At 59.5% G+C, this 22,184-nt stretch overlaps 1 protein-coding gene across 5 annotated transcripts; it reads left to right on the plus strand.

Annotated features, from left to right (window-relative positions):
• Positions 1-347: 347 nt before the first annotated feature.
• ZNF444 (zinc finger protein 444) lies at positions 348-9,292 on the plus strand. 5 transcript variants are annotated; one of them, XM_039244136.1, is made up of 4 exons: positions 348-428; positions 4,838-5,178; positions 6,841-6,925; positions 8,260-9,292. In XM_039244136.1, the coding sequence occupies exons 2-4, from the start codon at positions 4,867-4,869 to the stop codon at positions 8,859-8,861; spliced, it is 999 nt and encodes a 332-aa protein (XP_039100067.1). In that variant the 5' UTR covers positions 348-428; positions 4,838-4,866; the 3' UTR covers positions 8,862-9,292. The 5 variants fall into 5 exon arrangements, with proteins under 5 accessions (XP_039100067.1, XP_039100068.1, XP_039100066.1 ...); XM_039244137.1 differs by lacking the exon at positions 348-428 and adding an exon at positions 470-542; XM_039244135.1 differs by lacking the exon at positions 348-428 and adding an exon at positions 477-569.
• The last annotated feature ends 12,892 nt before the right edge of the window (positions 9,293-22,184 follow it).

The following is a 22,184-nucleotide window of genomic DNA, read 5'->3' on the forward strand; positions in this document are numbered from 1 at the left end:
GCCGTAGGAGAGGAAACGCGGCCTGTTGTCAAGGAGACAACCCGCAGACAAGGCCACAGAGCTCTGGAGAGGCCCCCCCTCTCCTGTCCCCGGACGGCCCGAGGCTCTCGCTCCGAGCGCCCAGCGTCCAGCCTCCCCAAGACAGCACCGCCATCGCTCCTCCTTTTCCCCCCCTCCACCTCCCCCGTCGCCGCGGGAACCAATGGGAAGCCCCATGTGCATGCTGGGAAATGTAGTCCAAAGTCCCGCGCGCGGAAAGGCCTTGTTTGCGAGGACTGATAGGCCACTGGCGGAGCTCAATGCACCTTGGGAAGTGTAGTTCCGGCGCTGTTAGAGCCATTCGGAGACGGGCGTGCGAGGGTCGCCGCAGCGAGGGGCCAATGGGAAATGTCCCTTGCCGCGATACTTCCTGGGAAATGTAGTTCTGGGTGAGGCCTGTAAAGGGGTGGTGTGGGCCGGGACAGACGACTCGGTCTCGGAGTGTTGGGGGGAGGGGGAGACGGATGAGTTTGGCGCAAAGCCTGCCGGGGCATGGAGTCCCGGTGAGCATTGTGCGCATGTGCGAGGAGGTGAGGGGGCTTGGGGGGCCTCGTCTGGGAGAGTGAGGTGAGCCGGAGGGTAAGGGGGACTTGGGGGGGCGGTTGGACGCGCTTTGGGAAGGGGGGCTGGAGGCCGGAGGAGGGAGGGATGGGGGAGTGGGGGGAGGAGAGAAGACGGGGCCCAGGAAAGCGGGAGGTGGGCGAGGGGGATGGGAGAGGGCACGGGGGGAGGGGCTGGGGGAGGGCCGGGAGGTGGGAGGGGGCTGTAGCCCCTGGAGGTGGGGAAAGCAGGAGCTAGCGGGCCGCCGAGGGAGGGGTGTGACGGAGGGCCCGGGAAGGAGGAGGGTCCCCGCAGGGGCGGGGCTGAGGGCGCGGGCACGCGCCCCGCTGGAGGGGCCGCCGGGGAGGGGGTGCAGGTGGTTCATTTTGCAGCGGCCTCGAGCGCGCGTGCCGAGAGTTCTGCGGGTCTCCGGGACGAGGTGGGTCCCCTTGCTGCGCTCCCGGTGGACCCGAGCGCCCACCTCAGTGGCCGGGCGCAGGGGAGGTTGGTTAGTGGGTGCAAGATGCCTGGAGGCTGTGTTTGCTCCTATTGCCACCTGAAGCTGCCCCTTTGCCCCGCCCCCCGCCCCGGCACCCTCTTGCGTCTCCTGTTCCCCTGTATGGTTGGATTTTAACGCGTATTTGGTTAACAGCGGTGCCCCAGCATCCCGCAAAGTAGCAGAAATTCAGCTTTGACTCTGGTGGAGGACTTGCATAGCGCCGGCGGCTGTTCTCAGTATCTTGTTTTCCTTGTATCTTGATTCATCCTGCGGTCTGGGATTAGTTTGATTTTTTTGAGCCATTGCACAGCCCAGGCCTTGGGGAGTCTGTGTGTAAGAGGTGCAGTTGTACCTCGTCCAAGGACAGATGGCTGGTAGGTGGCAGAACCGGGATTTGCTCCTGGGCCCGTGTGCTCTGAGTAAATATTTGTCCAGTGGACCCGTGGCTCTCTCTGGGGGCAGGTCTGCCTCCCTGGGGACGTGTGGCAGTATCTGGCAACATTTCTGGTTGTCACAGTTGGGGTGATAGCTACTGACATCTGGGGGAAGAGGTCAGGGATGCCGATAAACATGCCGTGTTCCGTGGGGTTGCTGCCACGACACGGAATTCCCCGGCCCCAGATACACCTGGGGCTGAGGTCTGGAAACCGTGGGGGAGACAGACACGTGTACTCAGCGCTGGGCTGCTTCTCGTTCGTGTTCCCAGCAACCCCTCGTGGGGAAGGAGCTGTTGTACAAGCCCTGTGTCCCAGGGTCACACAGTGGGGCACCCAGACGAGGTCCAGAGCCCATCTCTTCGGCATGCAGTTAGCCAGACGGGCCGCGCAGGGGTGCTGGGTGCACCCGGCGTGGACTCTGGACTCAGTTCCAGGTTTGAATCGTGCCTCTAAGTGTTCGTTTCAGCTGCTTACAGTGGTGCCCAGCTCACAGGGCTGTTGGGCCAGTGGGGTGGGGGCAGCGTGAGGCAGAGGCCACTCAGTGGCTGTCTCCCGAGGCCTCCAGGGTACCCGGTTGGGCTATGTGGACACAGACAGCAGTGTCACAGATGGTTTTGTGGGGGTAGCACGAGGCACTGGACCCTCAGGGGCTGGAAAGGACTGGTTTACAGAGTGCCGTGACCTTGCTTATTAGCTCTCAGTGTGTGCGTTCTCGGGGTGGTGACCCTGGGTCCCAGCGAAGGGTCCCACTGGCCCCGCTCTGAGGATCTCACGGTGGACAGCTGTGGGAGCCTGGCTCCCGGGAACCTCGCTGAGGCTGCAGGGCCCTGCGGCTCGGTGCCTGGGGCCTGGCTCCCTCAGGTGGGATTCCGCTCCCTTCCCGGAGGGTCTTCGTCACCGTACAGCAGGCTTCTTCGCGTCCTCGGAGACTCCGCTCTGGCCCAGCTGTTCTGGGAAGCCTCCCCTGCGCCTCCCAGGCCCAGCCAGTGCTTGGATGGAGGGATGGGTGGGTGGGAGGTGGTCCTGCCGGCCGCTGGCTGGGGAGCCAGGCTCTGCCACTTAGCAGCTGAGTGACGTCCAGTAACTCGCCTTCTCTTTCTCTGTTTGCAAAATGAGGGCAGTAATACTACTCACGTAGGAAGGATCATCCTGTACGCCTCCTCTGAGTGCCAGCCAGCATGCTGGGCTCTGTGTGTGGTCTCTCGCTCTCTGGAAGCCCGAGTTCTCGTGAGGGAAAACAGCGTGCAAATATGACAGCCTGTCTTATTAAACACTGAAAGGGAATTAGTAAAGGTGACATGATAGTAATTGCAGGGAATGGTGTGTGGATGCTGTGTGAATCGAATGATTTAAGGAGAATCGCACGGAGGCCTCAAATATGAGAAGAAGCTGGCTGAGCAAGAGTTAGGAAGGAGAAAAGAGCAGGTACAAAGGCCCTGGGGTAGGACTGGCCTTAAGTCTGAGAAGGTAATCCGGGAGGCACCGTGGTTGAGTATAAGGAGTCAGGGATGGAGGCACGAGATCAATAAAAGGTAGACAAGGGAGCAGGCAGAGGATTGGGAGCAGGGAAGTGAAGGAACGTGGTTTCTCTCGAGAAAACCCCTTGCTGGTTGCTGTGGTCAGTGGCGCAGTGGCTGGAGTCAGGGCTTTGGACTCAGGCTGCCCGGGGGCCACTTCAGCTCAGCCACTCCAGCCTGTGCCCACGCAGCCTGCAGAAGACCCCTGGCCCCCGCAGGAGACAAGGGGAGTAACAGGCAGTGACTCTCATGATGAAACCCTTCTGACCGACCTGCCAGTACCTCGGGGTCCCCGGACCACGTGAGGACCTCTCCCGAGCTGGGGGGTCTCGGCCTCGGCACTGCTGACGTTTGGGGCTGGATCACCGTGTGCCAGGGGGCTGCCCTGTGCACTGTGGGACCCCAGCAGCATCCCTGGCCTCCGCCTGCTGGACGCCAGATGCACTGCTCCCCTCCCCCATCCAACAGTGAAAAATCTCCAGACTTCCCCAGCTGTCTCCCAGGGCCACATCACTCCCGGCAGGGTCCCTGCTCCGGGCTCTTGTGTCGTCCCCATAACTGAAGCCACGGCCATGTCTGGATTCCCTCCCTCAGGAAGGGGAAGGCGGAAGTAGGTGCACATGGCTTCCTTGGGGGTGGGGGTGTCGCATAGAGGAAGAAGGGGACAATGGGCGGGGGTGAACCCCTGCAGTCCGCCATGTTTCCCAGTTCCTGGACGTGGTTGGGGTCCCATCCGTGTATTCCTCAGCTCTGGCGGCCAGGAGAACAGCACTGGCTGGGGGCTTTAACAGCAGACATCTGTTTGTCTCAGTTCTGGGGCCAGAGTCCAAGGTCAAGTGTGCAGATTCGGTGTCGCAGGAGGGAGGACCTCTTCCTGACTGGGACTGCAGCCTGGTTTTGTTCTCACACGGCAGAGGACAGCAGGTGTTTCTCTCCCGCCGAGGCCACCGGTCCTGTCGGGTTTGGACCTCATCCTCACGACTTGGCGTCTTTCCCCAGTTGCACTGAGATGTGATTGACCCACAATGTGGTGTCGCATTGCCCAAGGTGACGCAGTGACGCGTGTGTACGTTGTGATGTGGTTGCCACGGTCGGTTCAGCCGACGTCCATCGATCACAGGGGCTGAGTTGTTTCTTGCGATGAGGACTTTGGGGTCGCTGCTCCGGCAGCTTCTAGCAGGCAGCACTGTCACCGCCTGCGGGAGACCCCCAGATTGACGAAGCGCGCATCTTCCACCAGCTTCCCCAACATCGGTGGCCTCCCCATCACGCCCCCCTACGTCCCACATCTGGGGTGACAGTTTCAGCATGACGATTTGGGGGTGGCTTTGGAGTGGGCGACCCGAAGCATCTGCCGTGGGGACACTGGGGACAGCGGGGTTTGTGCGTCATCCAGGCGAGCGTTTATGACGGTTGCGCTGATGGCGGCGCTGATGATGGCGTCCCTCTCTTCTCTGAGCTCTCCGTGTTTACTGCTCACGTGAGGCGGGGAGAGGAGACAGCAGTGGCCAGCGTCACCCCGCAGGGAGGGCAGGGCCAGGATCGGAGCCCCTCGTGTCCCGGGATGGGGATCTGAACGTCCCTTCCTCGGGCACCTGCTGTATGCAGGGCACTGGGCACCTTCCCCCTTGTCCTTGGTCAAGCAGGACAGGGGAGACTGAGACACAGAGAGGCGCCCCCGCCCCCCGCCCCCCACTGCAGGTCACTGGGCTCCTGGGGGTGCCCGCCTCATGGCAACAGGGAGGGGGCAGTGGTGTCTAGCATCGCGGGCCCAGCTCTCACCGTGCTCCCCTCCCTCCCGACAGGCGCTGCTGTCCCTGCGGGGCGTGACCCCATGGAGGGCCCATGTTCCCAGCCCGTGAAGCAGGAAGGCCAGGCTGCCGAGGGCCTGGCCCTGGACTCGCCATGGCACCGCTTCCGCCACTTCCACCTGGGCGACGCGCCGGGCCCCCGCGAGGCGCTGGGCCTGCTGCGGGCGCTGTGCCGGGACTGGCTGCGGCCCGAGGTGCACACCAAGGAGCAGATGCTGGAGCTGCTGGTGCTGGAGCAGTTCCTGAGCGCCCTGCCCGCCGACATCCAGGCCTGGGTGTGCAGCCGCCGGCCCCAGAGCGGGGAGGACGCCGTGGCCCTGCTGGAGGAGCTCTGGGTGAGTGTGGGGGCCGGCTGGGGGCTGGGGGGGGGCTGCTCCCGAGCTCCAGGCCCCCGGACGCCCCCGCCTGCTCCTGCTCAAGCCCCGAGCCCTGGGCGGACAGTCCGGCTCGGAGCGCAGTGCAGGGGGATGGTCCCCAAGACCGCCCTGCCGGCGGACCCTCATGGCAGCTTTGGGGTCTCCCGGAGACCGCGGGGGAGTGAGTCCGGGGGAGGGGGACTCCCTGAAAGCAGTCTTGCTCACGGTGATGGTGTCCACTCCTCTCGGGGCGGGAGGATGCACCTTCAGCAGAGGCAGGAGGTGCAGGGGGTCCAGGCAGTGGGAGACGCAGGGACGGGGTCCACGGGAGTGGGAGATGCAGGGGAGGGGTCCAGGGGTGCCCCACGCACGGCTCTCTGTTCGCTTCCTCTCATGCCCTCTGCATGAGGGCAGCTGACTCTTCCTGGCAATGTTGTGTGACCACGTGTGTGCGGTATCGCCGGCCCAGGGGTGGGGGTGGGGCTCCCTGAGCCTGGTGCCCTGAGTGCTTACTGGGGCTGCAGACACGACCTGCCTCGCCCTCCAGCCCCCCTGCAGGGAGCAGGTGCGGGGTGTCTGAAGGTCCCAGTTGTACATCATATTGTTGGACCATCAGGTGTGGCCCCAGGTCCCCAGGCAGGTAGGATGCCCCAGGGCTTGAGGTCACCTCCTGGTAGTTGAGGGCAAAGGTCAGCCATCTCTTTACTAAGTGTAGGGGATCACCGACTGTAGCCTGTGGGCCAGTCCTGCCCCCAGACGTCTTCATGGAGTGTCCTGTGTTTTTTACATTTAAGAGTCTCTAGAGTTTGTTTCTTTCTCTGCTTTTATCTTATTTTCCTTCCTTTCCCTTCCCATATTTTCATCTCTTTTGTTTCTAAAATTCCACATGAGTGATGCCATATACCTTTCTCTGACTTATTTCACTTAGCATAATACTCTCTAGTTCCGTCCACATCATTGAAGGTGGCGAGATTTCATTCTTTCTGATTGCGGAGTAATACCCCACTGTATATATACACATTTTCTTTATCAGGTCATCCGTCGATGGGCATTTGGGTTCTTTCTGTAATTTGGCTTTTGTCGATAGTGCTCTATGATATCAGGGTGCATGTGCCCCAAGAGTGTGTAATTTTATTTTATTTTATTTTATTTTAAATGTTTTATTTATTTCTAGGAGAGAGAGAGAGACAGCGTGAGCAGGGGAGGGTCAGAGAGAGAGGGAAACACAGACTCTGAAACAGGCTCCAGGCTCTGAGCTGGCAGTCAGCACAGAGCCCGACGCGGGGCTCGAACCCACGAACTGCGAGATCATGACCTAAGCGAAAGTCGGACGCTTAACCGACTAAGCCACCCAGGCGCCCCAAGAGTATGTAATTTTAGAACAAGTTGCCAGACTGCTTCCCGAGCGGCTTGCCCCTTGGCGTCCCCACTGCCGCATGTGAAACTCCACGTTTGTAAAGACCCCTCGGGGCTCCTCGGGCTGAGAGAAACCCCTGCCTGGCTAAGGAGGCCTGGTGGCCAGTTTCCCCCCGAGCATGTGATAGAACCTGGTGACTGAATGTATGTAGCAGGGGTCGCAGGGGAGAAAAGTAGAGGCTATCACTTTGGTTTCTCAGTTCTGAGTGTGGTATCTCGTTTCAGGGACCAGCAATGAGGGCATCCCAGGATGTGACGGAAGGTTCTGGGGTGGTTGTCGGAAAAGAAGATGGTGTGATGATGCCTTTAGGTGAGTAGCTTACCCCTGTCACCCTGAAGGTGTCCCCCTCCTGCCTGCCATTCGTTTGTTCAGTGAACATTCCCGGTGTCCCTGCCGTGTGCCAGGTCCTGAGCTGGGCACCAGGGCTGGAGATGGGTCAGACACGCCCCCACAGAGGGCACAGTGAGTGGGGGGTCAGGATAGCAGGCGCCCAGTGACGTGGACCAGCTGTAGGCGAGTGACAGGCACTGTCCTGCCCGTCTCCGGCCTGCGTCGCCGCATGGGAATGTGGGCCCAGCACGTCTACAGTTTTTTCTCAAGAGGACAGAAGTTTTGGATTTCTAGGCCACTGCCTGATTTTCAGACGTTTTTCGTATTTTCAAATACGCTGCTGTGCACCAGCGCACGTCACCTCTGGCCGGCCAGCTGGTACACGCGGCGGCTCTCTGGAAGCCTGGGTCTAACAGCAGGGACCTGAGGCCAGGGGAGCTCCAGCAGCTTGCCTGACGCCACGCGGCAGGTCAGGGCCGGAGCCAGGATAGGATCTGGGGCTTCTGCCCCGGCAGCAGGCGTCTCTGTACCCAGTCCACAGGCCGGGGGGGGGGCGTGGCTGGGACACCAGGGCGGGGCATCTGGTGGTTGGCATGGAGGCCCAGACTCTTCAGTTGTGCTGGGACTGTTTTCTGTAAATTGAATCATGCTCTGGAAGCTCGTGAGGTAAATCAGATAGAAACGGTTGTGTGTCTACCTGGAACGACACGGAGCAGTTTGGAAACCGGGAGAAAGGACGTGAGGTTCCTTTGTCCAGCTGACTTACCTGCTTCCTACCCACCTGGCTGTCCACCCAGATACCCACCCAGGCGCTGCCTGCTGCCACCCCTCCACACGGCATCAGTCCACCCGCTCACCCGCTGTCCCCCTCAGTCTGGCTCCCTGCCCATTCATTCATCTGTCTCCCCACTGTCCCTCCACCCACCCCCGCCCTTCCATCCACACCCTGGTACTTCTCTTCACTCCTCTGACCCTCTCCTCCTCCGTCCGCCCACCAAGCCACCCCTCCACCAAGCCACCCCTCTTACGGCACGGATGTTCACATCCATTCACCCATCGCCCCTCGCATCCGTGCATTTATTTGGCGCTGACTCTTAGGTGTGTACCAAGCGTTGTGCTGGGTACGCGGGTCCTAGGGGTGAGTAAGAAGCCTGCGGTTTCTACACATTAAGCATTCCCCACCCGCTCCAGCGGGACCCTTCCTGACCCGGACACAGCCCTTCATCTTCATCCCCGGCCTGCCCCGCCCCGCCCCGCCCCTGCCCCGCCGTGTGCAGAGCCATCCGCCCTCACCCTGTGCCTCTGCCCCGCAGGAGATGCGGCCCCCGGGCCTGAGGTGCTGGCGACGGGGGACGCCCAGGCCGCACGCCCCTACAAGCAGGAGCCGGGCAGCCCTCCGCCGGCCCCGGCGGCCCCACCTGCGCCCGGCCTGCCCGCCCCGCCGGCGGCCCCGGGCACCGCCTCCTGCCCCGAGTGCGGCAAGGCCGCCCTGAAGCCCGCGCACCTGCTGCGCCACCGGCAGAGCCACTCGGGCGAGAAGCCGCACGCCTGCCCCGAGTGCGGCAAGGCCTTCCGGCGCAAGGAGCACCTGCGGCGCCACCGCGGCACGCACCCCGGCGGCCCCGGGCCCGCCCTGCGCCCGCTGCCCGCGCGCGAGAAGCCGCACGCCTGCTGCGAGTGCGGCAAGACGTTCTACTGGCGCGAGCACCTGGTGCGCCACCGCAAGACGCACTCGGGCGCGCGGCCCTTCGCCTGCTGGCAGTGCGGCAAGGGCTTCGGGCGCCGCGAGCACGTGCTGCGCCACCAGCGCATCCACGGCCGGGCGGCGGGCGGCGCGGGCGCGGTGGCGGGGCCGGGCGGCGGCGGCGGCGGCGGCGGCGGCGGGGGCCCCTTCCCGGCCTGGCCCCTGGGCTAGCGCCCGCCGCCCTCGGTGCCGCCCGGGCCCGCCGGCTCCTGGCCCGAACCGGCCGCGCTCTCACGCCGTCTTTTTCCTGCTCCTCCTGTCCAGCCCCCACGTTCCTGTTCTGGCCACGGTCCTCCCGCCCTGCTGCTCGGTGGGCCCACAAGCCCCGCCTCGCTCCTCCCTGCACCCGCCCTGGCTACACCAGGCCCTGGATCCAGAGGAGGCCAAGGAGGGAGACTGCGCCCCGCCTGGGGAGGGGGAGGACGGGAAGGGGCCGGTAGCTCGCACAGGATGGACCCGGCTCTGCTGGTGGGCTCCTTGGTCTTGCTCCTCTCCGCGGCCCGGAAGGCGTGGGACGGACAGAGATGCCTGCCCCCGGGATGCGTCGCGGAGACCATTCACCAGCATACAGAGAGAAATAAAGTCACTGATGAGGTGTGCAAGCCGCAGTTCCAGGTTCTGTCCTAGGCAGGCCCCACCTCCCCCATTGCCAGGAGGCCGTGGGCACCAGTTCTTCGTCCTTGAGCCTGGAGACGACGAGGTGGGTTTCATCCGGCCACTGAGGGGCCCAGGAGCCGCTGGCTGCACTGCTCTCTTACAGAGCCGGAACGAGGCTTGGAGGAGGGACTGGCCTAGTGCCAGACCTGCTTGGGTTCTGATCTCAGTCAGTGGCCTCCTGGCTGCATGATCTTAGATTTTACTGGCTCTGGGCTCCCATGTTCACATCTGTAAACAGCAGATTTGTTTTGTTTTGTTTTCTTTATTTTTGAGAGAGAGAGAGAGACAGTGTGAGCACGGGAGGGTCAGAAAGAGAGGGAGACACAGAGTCTGAAACAGGCTCCAGACTCTCAGCTGGCTGTCAGCACAGAGCCCAACACGGGGCTCGAACCCACGAACCGAACCGTGAGATCATGACCTGAGCCGAAGTCTAACGCTTAACTGACTGAGCCACCCAGGCGCCCCTGTAAACAGCAGACTTAAACATCTTTTGCTACAGTGGTAATTGTGGGCAGCCACCTGTTCGTGGGGACCCCCAAATACCACTATCAGTAGGTCTGGGGTAGTCCATTTTGCCAAGAGAAGAATCCAGTCTCTTGCTGACGATGGGGGGTATGAGCTCAGGGGCAGTGGGTGTGGGACCTTCCAGAGGTGGTTGAGGAGGGGACTGGCATGGCTCACTGTCGAATGCAGACCCTGGCCAGCCTCATCAGCGTGCTGTCTCCCCCACTCCTTGCCCTCATTTCAGCACAGAGCCCTGGGGTCCAGACCCTGGCATCTTCCCTTTAGGAAGCTGCTGGTGCACCTGACCAGTACGCCCCGGCCCTGGGAAAGCGGGTAGCTGTGCTGTCGGGCATCTGTGGCCGGAGGCTGCCTCCGCCTTCCAGGACCTGTGAGGCAGGACAGTCTCCGGACGCTGAGGCAGGTCTGGGTGCCTGGCAACCTCCAGGAGCGACGAGTGTCTGCCCCAGGGTCTCTGCCCCCGCCTGTGAGACAGGTGGGAAGGGCCTGTCGGAAGTCCAGTGGGCAGCGAACGCGGACACGGAGCACTGTCAGCGTGAGTGTCCGCACACCCCTCCTACCCGGTGCCTCCTCACGGCCAGACGCCGTGTCCCCATGCCCGCTGTGCACCTGAGGAAGGCGGCCTGGAGAAGCCGCCTCTGCGGCTGCAGGACCTCAGCAGGGCAGCGGGGGGGAGCGTGAGGAGGTGGGGGCTCTGAGGACGGGGTTCCGGTGGTAACGGCAAAGCCTGGAGCTGGCCACGGACCGGGTCCTCTGTCACGCGCTGAAGTCCACCGTCTCACTTATCGCTGTAACCCAACGAGGCAAAGGCTGCTGCCACCCCTGGCCATAGATGGGGAAACTGCGGTTCTAAAAGGAGAAGCGACTGGGCCTGGTCGTGGGTGTGAACCTAGCATCTGACCCCAGTGCCCAGCGCCCCCTCATCACGCGGTGACCCTTGACAGGCTCCTGTGTCACTCAGTTCCCCACCTCTGCCACCAGCATAGGTGCTGCTCCATCCCTTTGGACAAGCTCCCCCGTACCCTGGTTTGCTCCAGGAACCCCCTGCCCCCCCACAGTGTATCCATCAGCGTGGATTCCCGCTTCCCCGCCCTCCTCGTGAGCCTCGGCCCTGGTTAGGGTTGGAGGGACCACGGAAGCAGGCCCTAGGAGACAACCCAGGTGCTCGCCCCTCGGTGCCCACCAGGGGGCACATCTGTCTGCCTTCAGCTTCCACAGCCCATCCAAGACTTGGGGGTGGCCCCCCCAGACCAGAAGGAGATGCTGGAGGCTAGAACAGAAACTTCCTGCCAGCAGCTGGGGGTGCAGAGTGCTGGGGACGGAACACCTGGGGTCCTCAGCCCCAGACACACTGACCACAGGTGCTTGTCTCCAGGTGGCTGGGGGTGGGGGCACTAAATGTCCATCCCGGGGGGGGGGGGTGCAGCCACATTGTTGGGAAAAGCCCAAGACTTGGAAATAACAAAATTCAGCGATGCCTCCTGACAGAATCATGCCAGGGCAGTGGAAGAACAAGTCCTCCCTGAGGGTCGTCTTGTAGACGAACCCGTGTTTGACCAACAGCTTTGCAGGCTGCTGTCCACCACTCCTGCCGGGTTCGAGGTCGACTTGCCCAGAGCGGGTTCCTGGGACGTGGTGCTTGGGTCTGGGAGGCCAGGGGTTGGGGTTCGCTGTCCTGCACGTCCGGCCCCCGTTTGGACGCAGCCGCCTTTCACCTCCGCTCAGCAAGCCGTCCGGGTCCCACATGCCTCTTCCCCACGACCGGGTATCAGCCGCAAATGAGCTAAATAAAAGGGCTTTGCCCAGACAGCAGTGATGGGGAGCCGAGAGGGCAGGGCGTGGGCGTCGCAGACTCCGCGTCTCTCTCGCGAAGGGAGCAGGTAGAAGCAGCGCCACGCCCGCCAGTGGCCGCGGTGAGGAGGGGTGAGGAGGGGCGAGGGGGGCGCCCCACCCTCGGACGTCGGGCCGCCCCATCTGCACCGCGGACCATTCCTTCTTCAGCCGCGCAGGCCCCCTGGGGAGCTAGCGTGCAGGCGGCCAGAGGCTCCCAGGCGGGCCGTGGGGGCTTCCCTCCCGCTGCCCCTCCTCGGGCTCACCCCTCCCTCCCCGCAGCGGGGCAGCGAACCCGCCCTGCAGGAGGCGAGCGGAAGCGCCGGCGCCCTCCGCGTCTTCGCCTCTGCCTGGTGCCCGCTCACTGGCCCCCTGGCCCCACTCTGCTCTCACTCGCAAAATATGCCCCGGAGCTGTGCCCTTCCTTCATCTTCCTCACCCCTACTCTGGGCCAAGCCTAGGTGTCCCCCACGCCCCTCAGCCCTGCTGCGCACATGCAGTGGTCAGACAGTGACGCTGGAAAGATGGAGTCCGTTAGCAGTAGGCAAGGTCAGCCTTGTCTCGGACGAGGTGCCCAGGCTCGCCTGAGAGTGGGGGAGGCAGGGTCCCGAGGGAGAGCCCGCCCCCCCCCCCCCCAGCAGAGATGTGCGTGACCTCCTGGGCCGAGGCTAGAAGCCAGCACAAACTTCCCGCCATCTTTTCTTAGCCACAGCTGCAGGGCCAGCCCGTGGTCAAGGGGAAGGAGGGAGTCGCAGGGCCACGTGCGGACCGTGCGGACCGTGTGGATGTGGGGAAGAGTGCAGCCCCTCTGCTCAGACCCCTCCCTTGGTTCAGAAAAGGTTAGTGAGCACCCGCTGTGGCCGGGTACCACGTCAAGTGGCCCATGGAAAGCAGTGAACCAAGGCGAAGTCCCTGCCCCGCTGAGCTTATGCTCCGATAGTCCAGGGGACGTTTGGGGGCAGATGGTGGAGACGGAAGAGTCGGGAAGGTCTGAGGAGGGGCTCGGGTGAGGCCTGGGGATGACCTTACAGAGAGGGAGCGGCCCGATCTACGGCCCCGGGGCAGAGAGAGCCTGGTGTGGGCAGGAGGCCAGGGTGGCTGGAGCGAGGAAGGAAGGGAAGATGAGTCATGAACCTCTGGCCTGACGTGAGAGGTTAATTATAAATTCGGGCCGCTGGGAGGCGGCTGGAAGGTTCTGGGCAGGCACTGCGTTATCCTGTTTGTATTCTAAGGGCAGTCTTTTGGCTGTCATGTGGAAAACAGGTGGGTGGGTGGGAAGAAGATGAAAGCAGGCGACACAGGCTTTGCTCAGAGTAGATAAGATGCAGGAGGGGCGAGTCCACTCCAGGAAAAGGACAAAACCGCCTCTGCCAACTCACTCGTGACCTCAGATCCGACCTTGTCCCCTAGCCTCCAGTCACACACACGGGAGATGTGTTCCTTGGAGACGTGGCTGCGTGGTGGTTAAGCAAATGGGCTCCGGAGTCCAAATGCCTAGGTTTGGATCTGGTTATTTACTATCTGTGCAATCTTGGGAAAGTTACTTCACCTCTCTGAGCCTCTGTGTTTGTCACTGGTTCAGTGAAGGCAATACCTATCTCACCAGGTTGTCAGGAGGGTTCAGTGAGGTCCTCAGGATGTCACTTAGAGCCCAGTTAGTGCCTATGCTTACTGTAAATTTGATTATGGTATTTTTTATTTATCTTATTTTATTTTTTTTAATGTTTTATTTATTTCTAGGAGAGAGAGAGAGAGAGAGAGAGAGAGAGACAGCGTGAGCAGGGGAGGGTCAGAGAGACAGGGAGTCACAGACTGAAACAGGCTCCAGGCTCTGAGCTGGCAGTCAGCACAGAGCCCGACGCAGGGCCCAAACCCACGAACCTCGAGATCATGACCCAAGCGAAAGTCAGACGATTAACCGACTAAGCCACCCAGGCGCTCCTGATTATGGTATTTTTTAAAAATTTTAAATGTTTTATTTATTTCTGAGAGAGAGAGAGGCAGTGTGAGCAGGGGAGGGTCAGAGAGAGGGAGGCACAGAATCTGAAGCAGGTTCCAGGCTCTGAGCTGTCAGCACAGAGCCTGATGTGGGCCTCGAACCCACGAACCACAAGATGATGACCTGAGCCAAAGTCGGACACTTAACCGACTGAGCCACCCAGGTGCCCCTGGTTATGGCATTTTAAAAGTTTATTTTGAGAGGGAGAGAGAGAATCCCAAGCAGGCCCTGCCCTGCTGTTAGTAGAGGGCCTGATGCAGGGCTTGAATTCACGAAACCGCGAGATCATGACCTACACTGAAACCGAGTCAGACATTTAACCAACTGAGCCCCCCAGGTGCCCCTGATCATGATACTGGACGAAGGCACTTTACCACAGTGGGTCCCTTCCCAGCCTGCTTTATATGCAGAGTCCTCAATCCTTAACTGTGCTCATGACAACTCCATGAAGATATTATTTTTTTTATAATTAAAAAAATCATTTCTAAAGATGAAGAAGCCCCTTCACCTTGACATCTAAAGATGTTGCATTATTTCAACTCTCAGAACCTACATTTCCTCCTCCAAAATGAGATCACAAGGTGGGGGCACCTGGGTGGCTCAGTGGGTTGAGCATCCAACTCTTGATTTAGGCTCAGTTAGGATGTCAGGGTTGTGGGATGGAGCCCGAGTTGGGCCCCATGCTGATCATGGAACCTGCTTGGGATTCTCTCTCTTGCTCTCTGTCTCTCTGTCTGCCCATCTCCCCTGTGAGCTCTCTAAACAAACATATAAAAATAAAATGAGATCACAATAGTACCCATTTTATAGGGATAGTTTTCAGATTCAACGAGATAATCCATGTAAAGGCTCTCTATTCCTGACGTAGAATGAAGGTCTGAGTCAGATGCTGTCTTTTTTGTCAGCCACTTAGCGTTGCTCTGCAAATGTTTGTTCCATTCCCTCAACTCTGAGGAACAGCATGAATCTAATCTTAGATGCAAATATTCTCTCTGACCCTCTGCATCTTTCTCTTTTGTCTGTTTTGTCCATCCATCCATCCGTCTTCTATCTATCCATCTGTCTTCTATCTATCTATCTATCTATCTATCTATATACCTACCTACTTACCTACCTACCTAATCATCTCTAATTCTCTATTTTTTCTCAAATCTGTCTCTTGATTCACAGCCTTCATCCTTTAGACCCTTCAATGTGTTTTTAGTTGGAGGCAGGCTGAATTTCCTCCCTCATTTCTCCGAGTACCTGATGGAAAACAGGAGTGGGCAGTCAGTTTCTCTGGATCAACAGCAGAAGCAGAATGTGTGTAGAGAGTAGGGGTGGGGGTAGAGATTCTCCCCACATTTGCTCTTTTTCAAGTGCCTGCAGCTCATAATCACCAATCTTCATGTTCTTCCACCTTTCAGTCGAGAGCACTGGGGACGAGCTGCCTTTGATACCTTGGCCTCTGCACCCCACAGAAACCCCACAAGCCCCCCGCAAGCCCCCCGCAAGAAATCTGGGTGGAATGGTGGAAATGGGAGGTGTGGCCTCGGGAAGTATTTAGGGCAAGTTCTAGAAGTCCAAGTCATCCAGCCTAACTCGAGACATTTTTCTTTTGAAAGAGAGAGGAGAGAGAACTAGTGTGTTTGAGTGTGGGAGGGGCAGAGAGAGAGGGGGAGAGAGAGAGAATCCCAAGCAGGCTCTGCACTGTCAGCACAGAGTCGGGCGTGGGGCTCGAACTTATGAACGGTGAGGACCACGCCCTGAGTCGAAGTCTGACGCTTAACCGACTGAGACCCCAGCGCCCCTCGAAGTTTTCTGATTTCCCTTTCGATTTTTCCTCTGCCCTGCTGGCTGTACAGCAGCCTGTCACTTGATTCTGACATGCTCATGGACTCTCCAGTTTACGCCCCGTTACTGATTCCCAGTTCCACACCCTCGCGGTCGGGGAGACTCCGGCTGCCCTGAACGCTGTGTTCTGGAGAGCCGCCGTGCAACAGCCTTGCCCGCGTCAAGACCTGCTAAGGGGGCAGATTTCATGTTGTGTTCTTACACACACACACGCACACACACACGACCCAGAACAAAGGCAGCAGGAGACTCCGGGAGGTGCCGTGTGTGTCTCCTGGATTGTGGTGACGGTACCATGGGCGCTGGTCTGCGTCTCAACTCATCAGTACGTGCAGTTCCTTGTAGTCTTGTACCTCAATAAAGCTGTTCTTTTAAAAATCCAACTCGGGGCGCCTGGGTGGCTTAGTCAGTTGAGTGTCTGACTCTTGATTCCATCTTAGATGATCCCAGAGTCACGGGATGAAGCCCTGTGTCAGGCTCCACGCTGAGCACGGAACCTGCTTGTGATTCCCCCCTCCCCCACCCGCCCCTTCTCCCCACTCGTGCTCTCTTCCTCTAAAATTAAAAAAAAAAAATCAACCCAAGTTGGCTTAATGACAGCCTAGGAGCAGATAATTGGAAGTGCAGGAATGGCGTGGGTTTTCAGATCTGGGTGACTGCCTCTCAGTGTTACCCTGACTCGCTTCTCTGTCTTCCCATCCTGCCTTCTGTGGTTCAGTTCCAATCTGCGTTTTGTGCCCCCGCGTGGTGACCGGCTGACAGGCATCTCCTGGGACTTTGGGCTGCTTTTCAAGGAAGAGATACAGAGGAATACCTACCTATCTAGAGATATGCTTCCACAAACTCTCTCAAAAGACTGAGGAAACACACTATGCGGTTTCCAAGTTTATTGCCGTACAAGACACTTAACAATTACAAAGGGACAAAAAGTAACTGCAGTGGAGAGACCTGGCTGACACCGCCTTAAGCAGGCCGTTACAATTCACGTCACCAGGAGCAGGATGAATTGGTGTCCTGAGCTCCCACGGCGGATACACCCAAGAGGCCATGATTTACACACCACCACCCGATCACTTACCGCTGTGGCTTTCCTGCCCAACATACATAACCCAAATGTAGTCACGAGAAAGTGTCAGACAAACCCAATTTGAGAAGCCCATTCCACATCACAGCTCACTGGTACTCACAGAAATGTCAAGGAAAACGTCAAGGTTGGAGATAAAGTAGTGACAGTCCTGTAGCAATAAAGGGGACCAACCCAAGAGGCATGGAGTGAAGGTGTTCCTTTTGCTTTTTTGGTTTTTTGTTTGTTTGTTTTGCTATACAGCCATTATTAGGACAATTGGTGAAATATTAGTAAGGTCTGTAGCATACATATTAGTAGGGTGTCAACATTCATTTTACAACATTGACAATCTTCCTGTGGTTATGTTAGAGAATGTCCTTTTTTTTTTTTTTTAAGTGTATTTTCTTTGAGAGAGAGCGACTGAGCAGGGGACAGGCAAGGAGCGAGGGAGAGAGAGAATCCCAAGCAGGCTCCACGCTGTCAGTGCAGAGCCCAGTGCAGGGCTCGAACCCACCAAACGTGAGCTCATGACCTGAGCCGAAACTACGAGTTGGACACTTAACTGACTGAGCCCCCCAGGCGCCCTGAGAGTGTCCTTGTTTTTAGGAGAACATATGGAAGCATTTAGGAGTGAGGGGGCATAATGGTTGTGACTTAAACAGTTCAGAATGTAAGTATATATGCAGGGAGGAGAGAGCAAGACAGCGGAGGGGGCTGTCAGGGAAATCAAATACAGAAAAGTGTAAACATCTGGAGACTGAGTATTGGGGAACTATTTGGACAACTTTCCTGTAAGTCTAAGATTATTTCAAAATAAAACATTAAAAAAGGAAGAATTTTCTTTTCTCCAGAAGCCCCCGCTGGAATCACTGGGTCATTGGCTCATGGCATTGTGGACAGGGACGCAGTACATCTAGGCAGCCGATACCCATCCTTGGAGGAAGGATAAGTTCCGGCCTGGCTCCCGCCACCCGCCAGGGCCAGGTGTGGGCTGCCGTCCTCCACGGCCCTGGAGCCCCGAGAGAGACTGGATATTCAGATAAAACCCAGCAGACTCATCACCTGCAGTGTCCACCTGGGGAAAGGAGCCTTCATTTCCATGTTTCCAAATCGCCCAGAGGAATGCAGGCTCACGCAGCGGGCTCAGCCAGAGATGCAAAGAGTGACGTTTCTCCCACACACCTTAGTTGTGTTGTGTTGTGTTGTGTTGTGTTGTGTTGTGTTGTGTTCTGCATGAGATTTGGACCCCCTTCACTTACTTCTCCAGACCTTGCTAATGAGGAAGCGAGGTCTCTTTCCTCTGACTCTCCCTCGGTCTCCAGGTAACCGTCCGTCCTTGTTTCCCTCCTCTGCAAGCAACACCCCCCCTCCTTCACCCTCTTTCCCAGCAAAGCCATTTACACCTTCCTGTCACATCCTCCCCTTCTCCTCCAGAAGACAGGCCACGGATGCCCGGAAATGGAAACGGGAGCAAACAGGCGTCTTTGTGGTCCTGTTTCTTGCTCTCATTCTACCCATGGTCCAGGGTCTTCATTTCATTTTTTTAATGTTTATTTTTATTTTTGAGAGAGAGAGCAGGAGAGGGTCAGAGAGAGAGGGAGACACAGAATCTGAAGCAGCTCCAGGCTCTGAGCTGTCAGCACAGAACCCGACGCGGGGCTCGAACCCACGAACCATGAGATCATGACCTGAGCTGGTCGAAAGCTTAATCAACTGAGCTACCCAAGCGCCCCCAAGGGTCTTCATTTTATAACTGAGATGAGGAAGGCCCCTTCTGTGGGGATGGGGTTGAAATGAGACGGGAAGAAGGTGCGGAGGAGCTCTGCGTGGTGCAGATGCGCAAACCGGGTCTGGTGAGAACAGGACTTCCAGGAAGCAGAGGGCAGAGCCAGGGGTACGTGCCCTTCCCTGATGCCAGGGCTCCTTCCCCTGGAAACCTGCTGATCTCTGGGGCGAAGGGGGAGAGAAACAGATTAAAAAAACACACAAACACACTCACAGAGGAGGTCGCACAAACACACACACACAGCTTTTGTTCATCCAACAAATGCTGACTGAGTTCCAGGCACGTTTTAGGGACTGTTGCAGACTTCCTCATGCGTGGTGCTACTGACCCCGGGGGTTGGGTCGTTCGCTGTGCGGCCGCCCTGTGCGCTGCAGGACCCCCAGGATGCCAGAAGCGCCCCGAAGTCATGATGAGGGGGGATAGCCTGTGGGCGTGGCCAAATGTCCCCCCCAGGAACAGCAGTGTCCTGATGAGCAAGGCGCCTTGACGCCCCTCACTCAGCCTACTTTCCAGGGAGGGGAGACGCATCACCACGGAGATGAACAGGTGCGATGCAGGGGAGAAGCAGACCAGCAGGAGAGCCGTGGAGACGTGGAGGGAGAGACGACAGGGAGCCCAGCGCTGTGGGGTGGTGGATGCAGATGAGCTGCTGGGCCCCAGACCCACGCAGATCCGGGCTGGGGGAGCCTCGAGTAAACGCAGAGCCTGAAGCACAGTCTCCTGAGAGGGGGGCAGGAAGGGAGGAGGAAGGGCGGCATACGTCTCAGAGTAGACGGTCTGCAGGGGAAACCGAGGCAGGGCAGAGAAACGCTTCCCTGTGGGAAGTGTCCTGTTCTGAGCTCAGCTCATAAAAGCCCCTGGTGTGCGTGAAGCCTCACCCCTCCTCCAGCCTTGGCACTCTCTCCCATCTCCCCCCTGATTGCTGACCCCCCCCCCCGCCCTGCCCGCCTCCTTTCTCCTCAGGAGGCATAAAAGCTGCCGTGGAGGAGCTGGACCCTGAGGGAGCTGGGGCACCTGCCAACTGAGGTAAGAGGAGGGGGGAGGCGGGAGGGCAGCCAGGGGCGGAGAACTGGGGTTCGGAAGGATGGAGAGGGGTGAACGCCTCTGTGACTCTCAAACTCGGGCCGCTGGCACCCCGGGCTCCGGGGCTGCGCGCTCAGCACCCTGCTGTGTGCCTGCCTCCTTCGCGCCTCCCTCAACCGTCTTTGTTTTTTACTGAAACAAACACGTTCCAGAACGGAGCCTCACAAAACGGCGAAGAGCTCCGAAGCCTCGGTTTTATTTTTCTGTCATACTGAAGTCGGAAAGACACAGAGGTTAGCCTTCGACGGTGTCGTGTACTTTACGGTTTGTTAAAAGTCAGACAGAAGAAGAAGAGTGTGATCTCACTTCCGTGTGGACTCGGAGAAAAACCCAGATCCTCTCGGGGGAAGAGATCGGATGGGGGTTCGTTGGGGGGGGGGGCGGGGGCTGGCGCAGGAGCTCAGGTGTGGGACCCGGACGTCTTGGGGACTGGATGGACGGCTTGGTGGCTGTCACGGACGCTGCCAGGTGGTGTGTTTAAAGGCGCCCAGGGGAAGAGAGTAGATGCTAAAAGTTCTCACCATGCAGAGAACATGCTTTCCTCACCTACACGAGGTGAGTGTCTGGCGGGTGCCAGGCGTGTGGGGCAACCCTCTCGCCGGTGTGTGCGTGTGAGTCCGCTGTTCTGCACCCCTTACACGTGCTGCTGCAGGTCCTTGTATCTCAGTAAGACTGAGAGGAAAAAATATGTCGGGACGGATCTCATGTTAACAAACGAAAAAACAAACACTTGAAAAGAAATGCAAGGAGATGTTTGAAGGTGGGATATGCCGCCCACATATCTTGGGTGTGTGCCTCTGCCGGAATTCCTCCAGATGTGTGTGCTAAAGGCAGGGAGTTTCCTTTTTTCATATTAATTTTTTAAATGTTTACTTATTTCTGAGAGAGACACAGCGTGAGCAGGGGAGGGGCAGAGCGAGAGGGAGACACAGAATCCGAAGCAGCTCCAGGCTGCGAGCTGTCAGCACAACCCCACGCAGGGCTCGAACCCACAAACCATGAGATCCTGACCTGAGCTGAAGTCAGACGCTCAACCCACCGACTGAGCCACCCAGGTGCCCCAAAGGCAGGAAATTTCTTAAAGAGCAGTAATACCTTAATGAAACTAGAAATAAATAAACACATTCACCACCCTCTCTTGACAGCCTCCTGTAGTTCAAGCGCCCGTCCTTCCGGCCCGCAGATGGCTCCGTCTGTCCGTCTGGTCCTCCGCCTGGCTGTCTTGCTCGGCCTGGCGGTGGCCCCCACCTCTGCACCCGTCCACCAGGTGACACCTCGCTGCCGCCGTCCGCGCCTGTGCGCCCCGCTCCCCACCCGTCACTGCCTTCCTAGAAGAGCTTTCTAATTGTCCCCGCCTAGCCCCAGCCAGGGCTGTGGGGACCCTGGCCCAGGGTGCGGGGTGGCGGGGGTCTGTTGAACCCACGACCCAGAGGTCAGGAAGCACAAACGTCCTAAGGATTAGCATGGCCCCGAGGTACAAAAACATGCCTTCAAAGGCAGAGCTCGCTGCCATTCCAGCCTCAGCAGGGATGGTCCCGCCCGTAGGGTTTCTGCCCAGCCTGGGGGCTGACCCGCACCCCTGGGAGGTGGGGTTGGGGATGCGGGCTCCCACCTTTTGGCTGCATGCCTCCTGGCAAGTTGCCTAACTGATCTCTACGTCCCTCCAAGTGCTTGGTGAGATCACAGCACCGTGAGGGTTAACCGAGCTCCTCCTAAGAGGCTCGTCAGCCTGGGCATCACCCAGCCCAGTGATCCAGGCTTGGCGCCCCAGCGTCTTGGAGCTGCCCTGGCCCCTCTGTCAGAAGGGGCTTATGGTGACCCTCTGACCAGGGTGCCAGGCAGGTCAGAAGTGGGTCGGTGGGTGCGAGTGCCTTCCTGGCCCCGGGAACCGGGCTACGCCACTTCCGTCCAGCAGTTCAGTCTCAGGACTCCCCATTTTACAGAAGGGAAAACTGAGGCGTTAATATCGGGTACAGTGGTCGTGAAGAGTCTGAAATCCGCCGGGTTTGAAGGCAGCTCTAGCCGCTTCCTGGCCTGGTTTAAGCAAGCTGGCACCGGCCAACGAAAGTTCCATTAAACGAGGCTAGTGACAGTTCCAGCCCGACTGGTCCTCGTGGGGACGATGTGGAGGACTTGGAAGCAGGGCGGGCGCGGGGCGCAGCCGGTGCCGCCCCGCGGGCCCCCCGCCCCCCGCCCCCCGCGCTGGGCCCGTCCGGAAACCCTGAGGGGTGCGGAGCGAGGGCCTGTCGTCGCAACGGACCGGCACGTAGCAAACCCGCCACGAACGTCGGTCCCGTGGTGCAGCCGGGGGTGACCCACACGCGGGGTGGGCGTGCGTGTGCACGCGGTGCGTGGGTGTGGAGAGGGTCTGCGGCGGCGCCTGCGAAGGCCCCCTCGCCCCCCGGCGCCATCCCGGGAGGCCTGCGTCTCCGCGCTCAGGGGCCCAGGCTCGCCGCGGACGGGGGGGGCGGGGGGGGGGCGGCTGGGGTCCCGGCCTGGGACCCCCGCCACCCCGCTGCCCGCTGAGCCCCGCCCCTCCGTCTGTCTAGGGCCGCGGAGGCTGGACCCTCAACAGCGCCGGCTACCTCCTGGGCCCCGGTGAGTGAGCCCGCGGGCCGGGCCTGCTCGCGCCGCCAGTCTCGACCCGCATTCACGGGGTCCGTGGGCCGCATTCCCGGACGCGCCTGGAGAGTCAGTCCAGCGGGGGGGGGGGGGGGG

This window comes from Hyaena hyaena, unplaced genomic scaffold (assembly GCF_003009895.1).
Source record: "Hyaena hyaena isolate Hyena2069 unplaced genomic scaffold, ASM300989v1 scaffold_235, whole genome shotgun sequence".
NCBI classification, from domain to species: domain Eukaryota; kingdom Metazoa; phylum Chordata; class Mammalia; order Carnivora; family Hyaenidae; genus Hyaena; species Hyaena hyaena.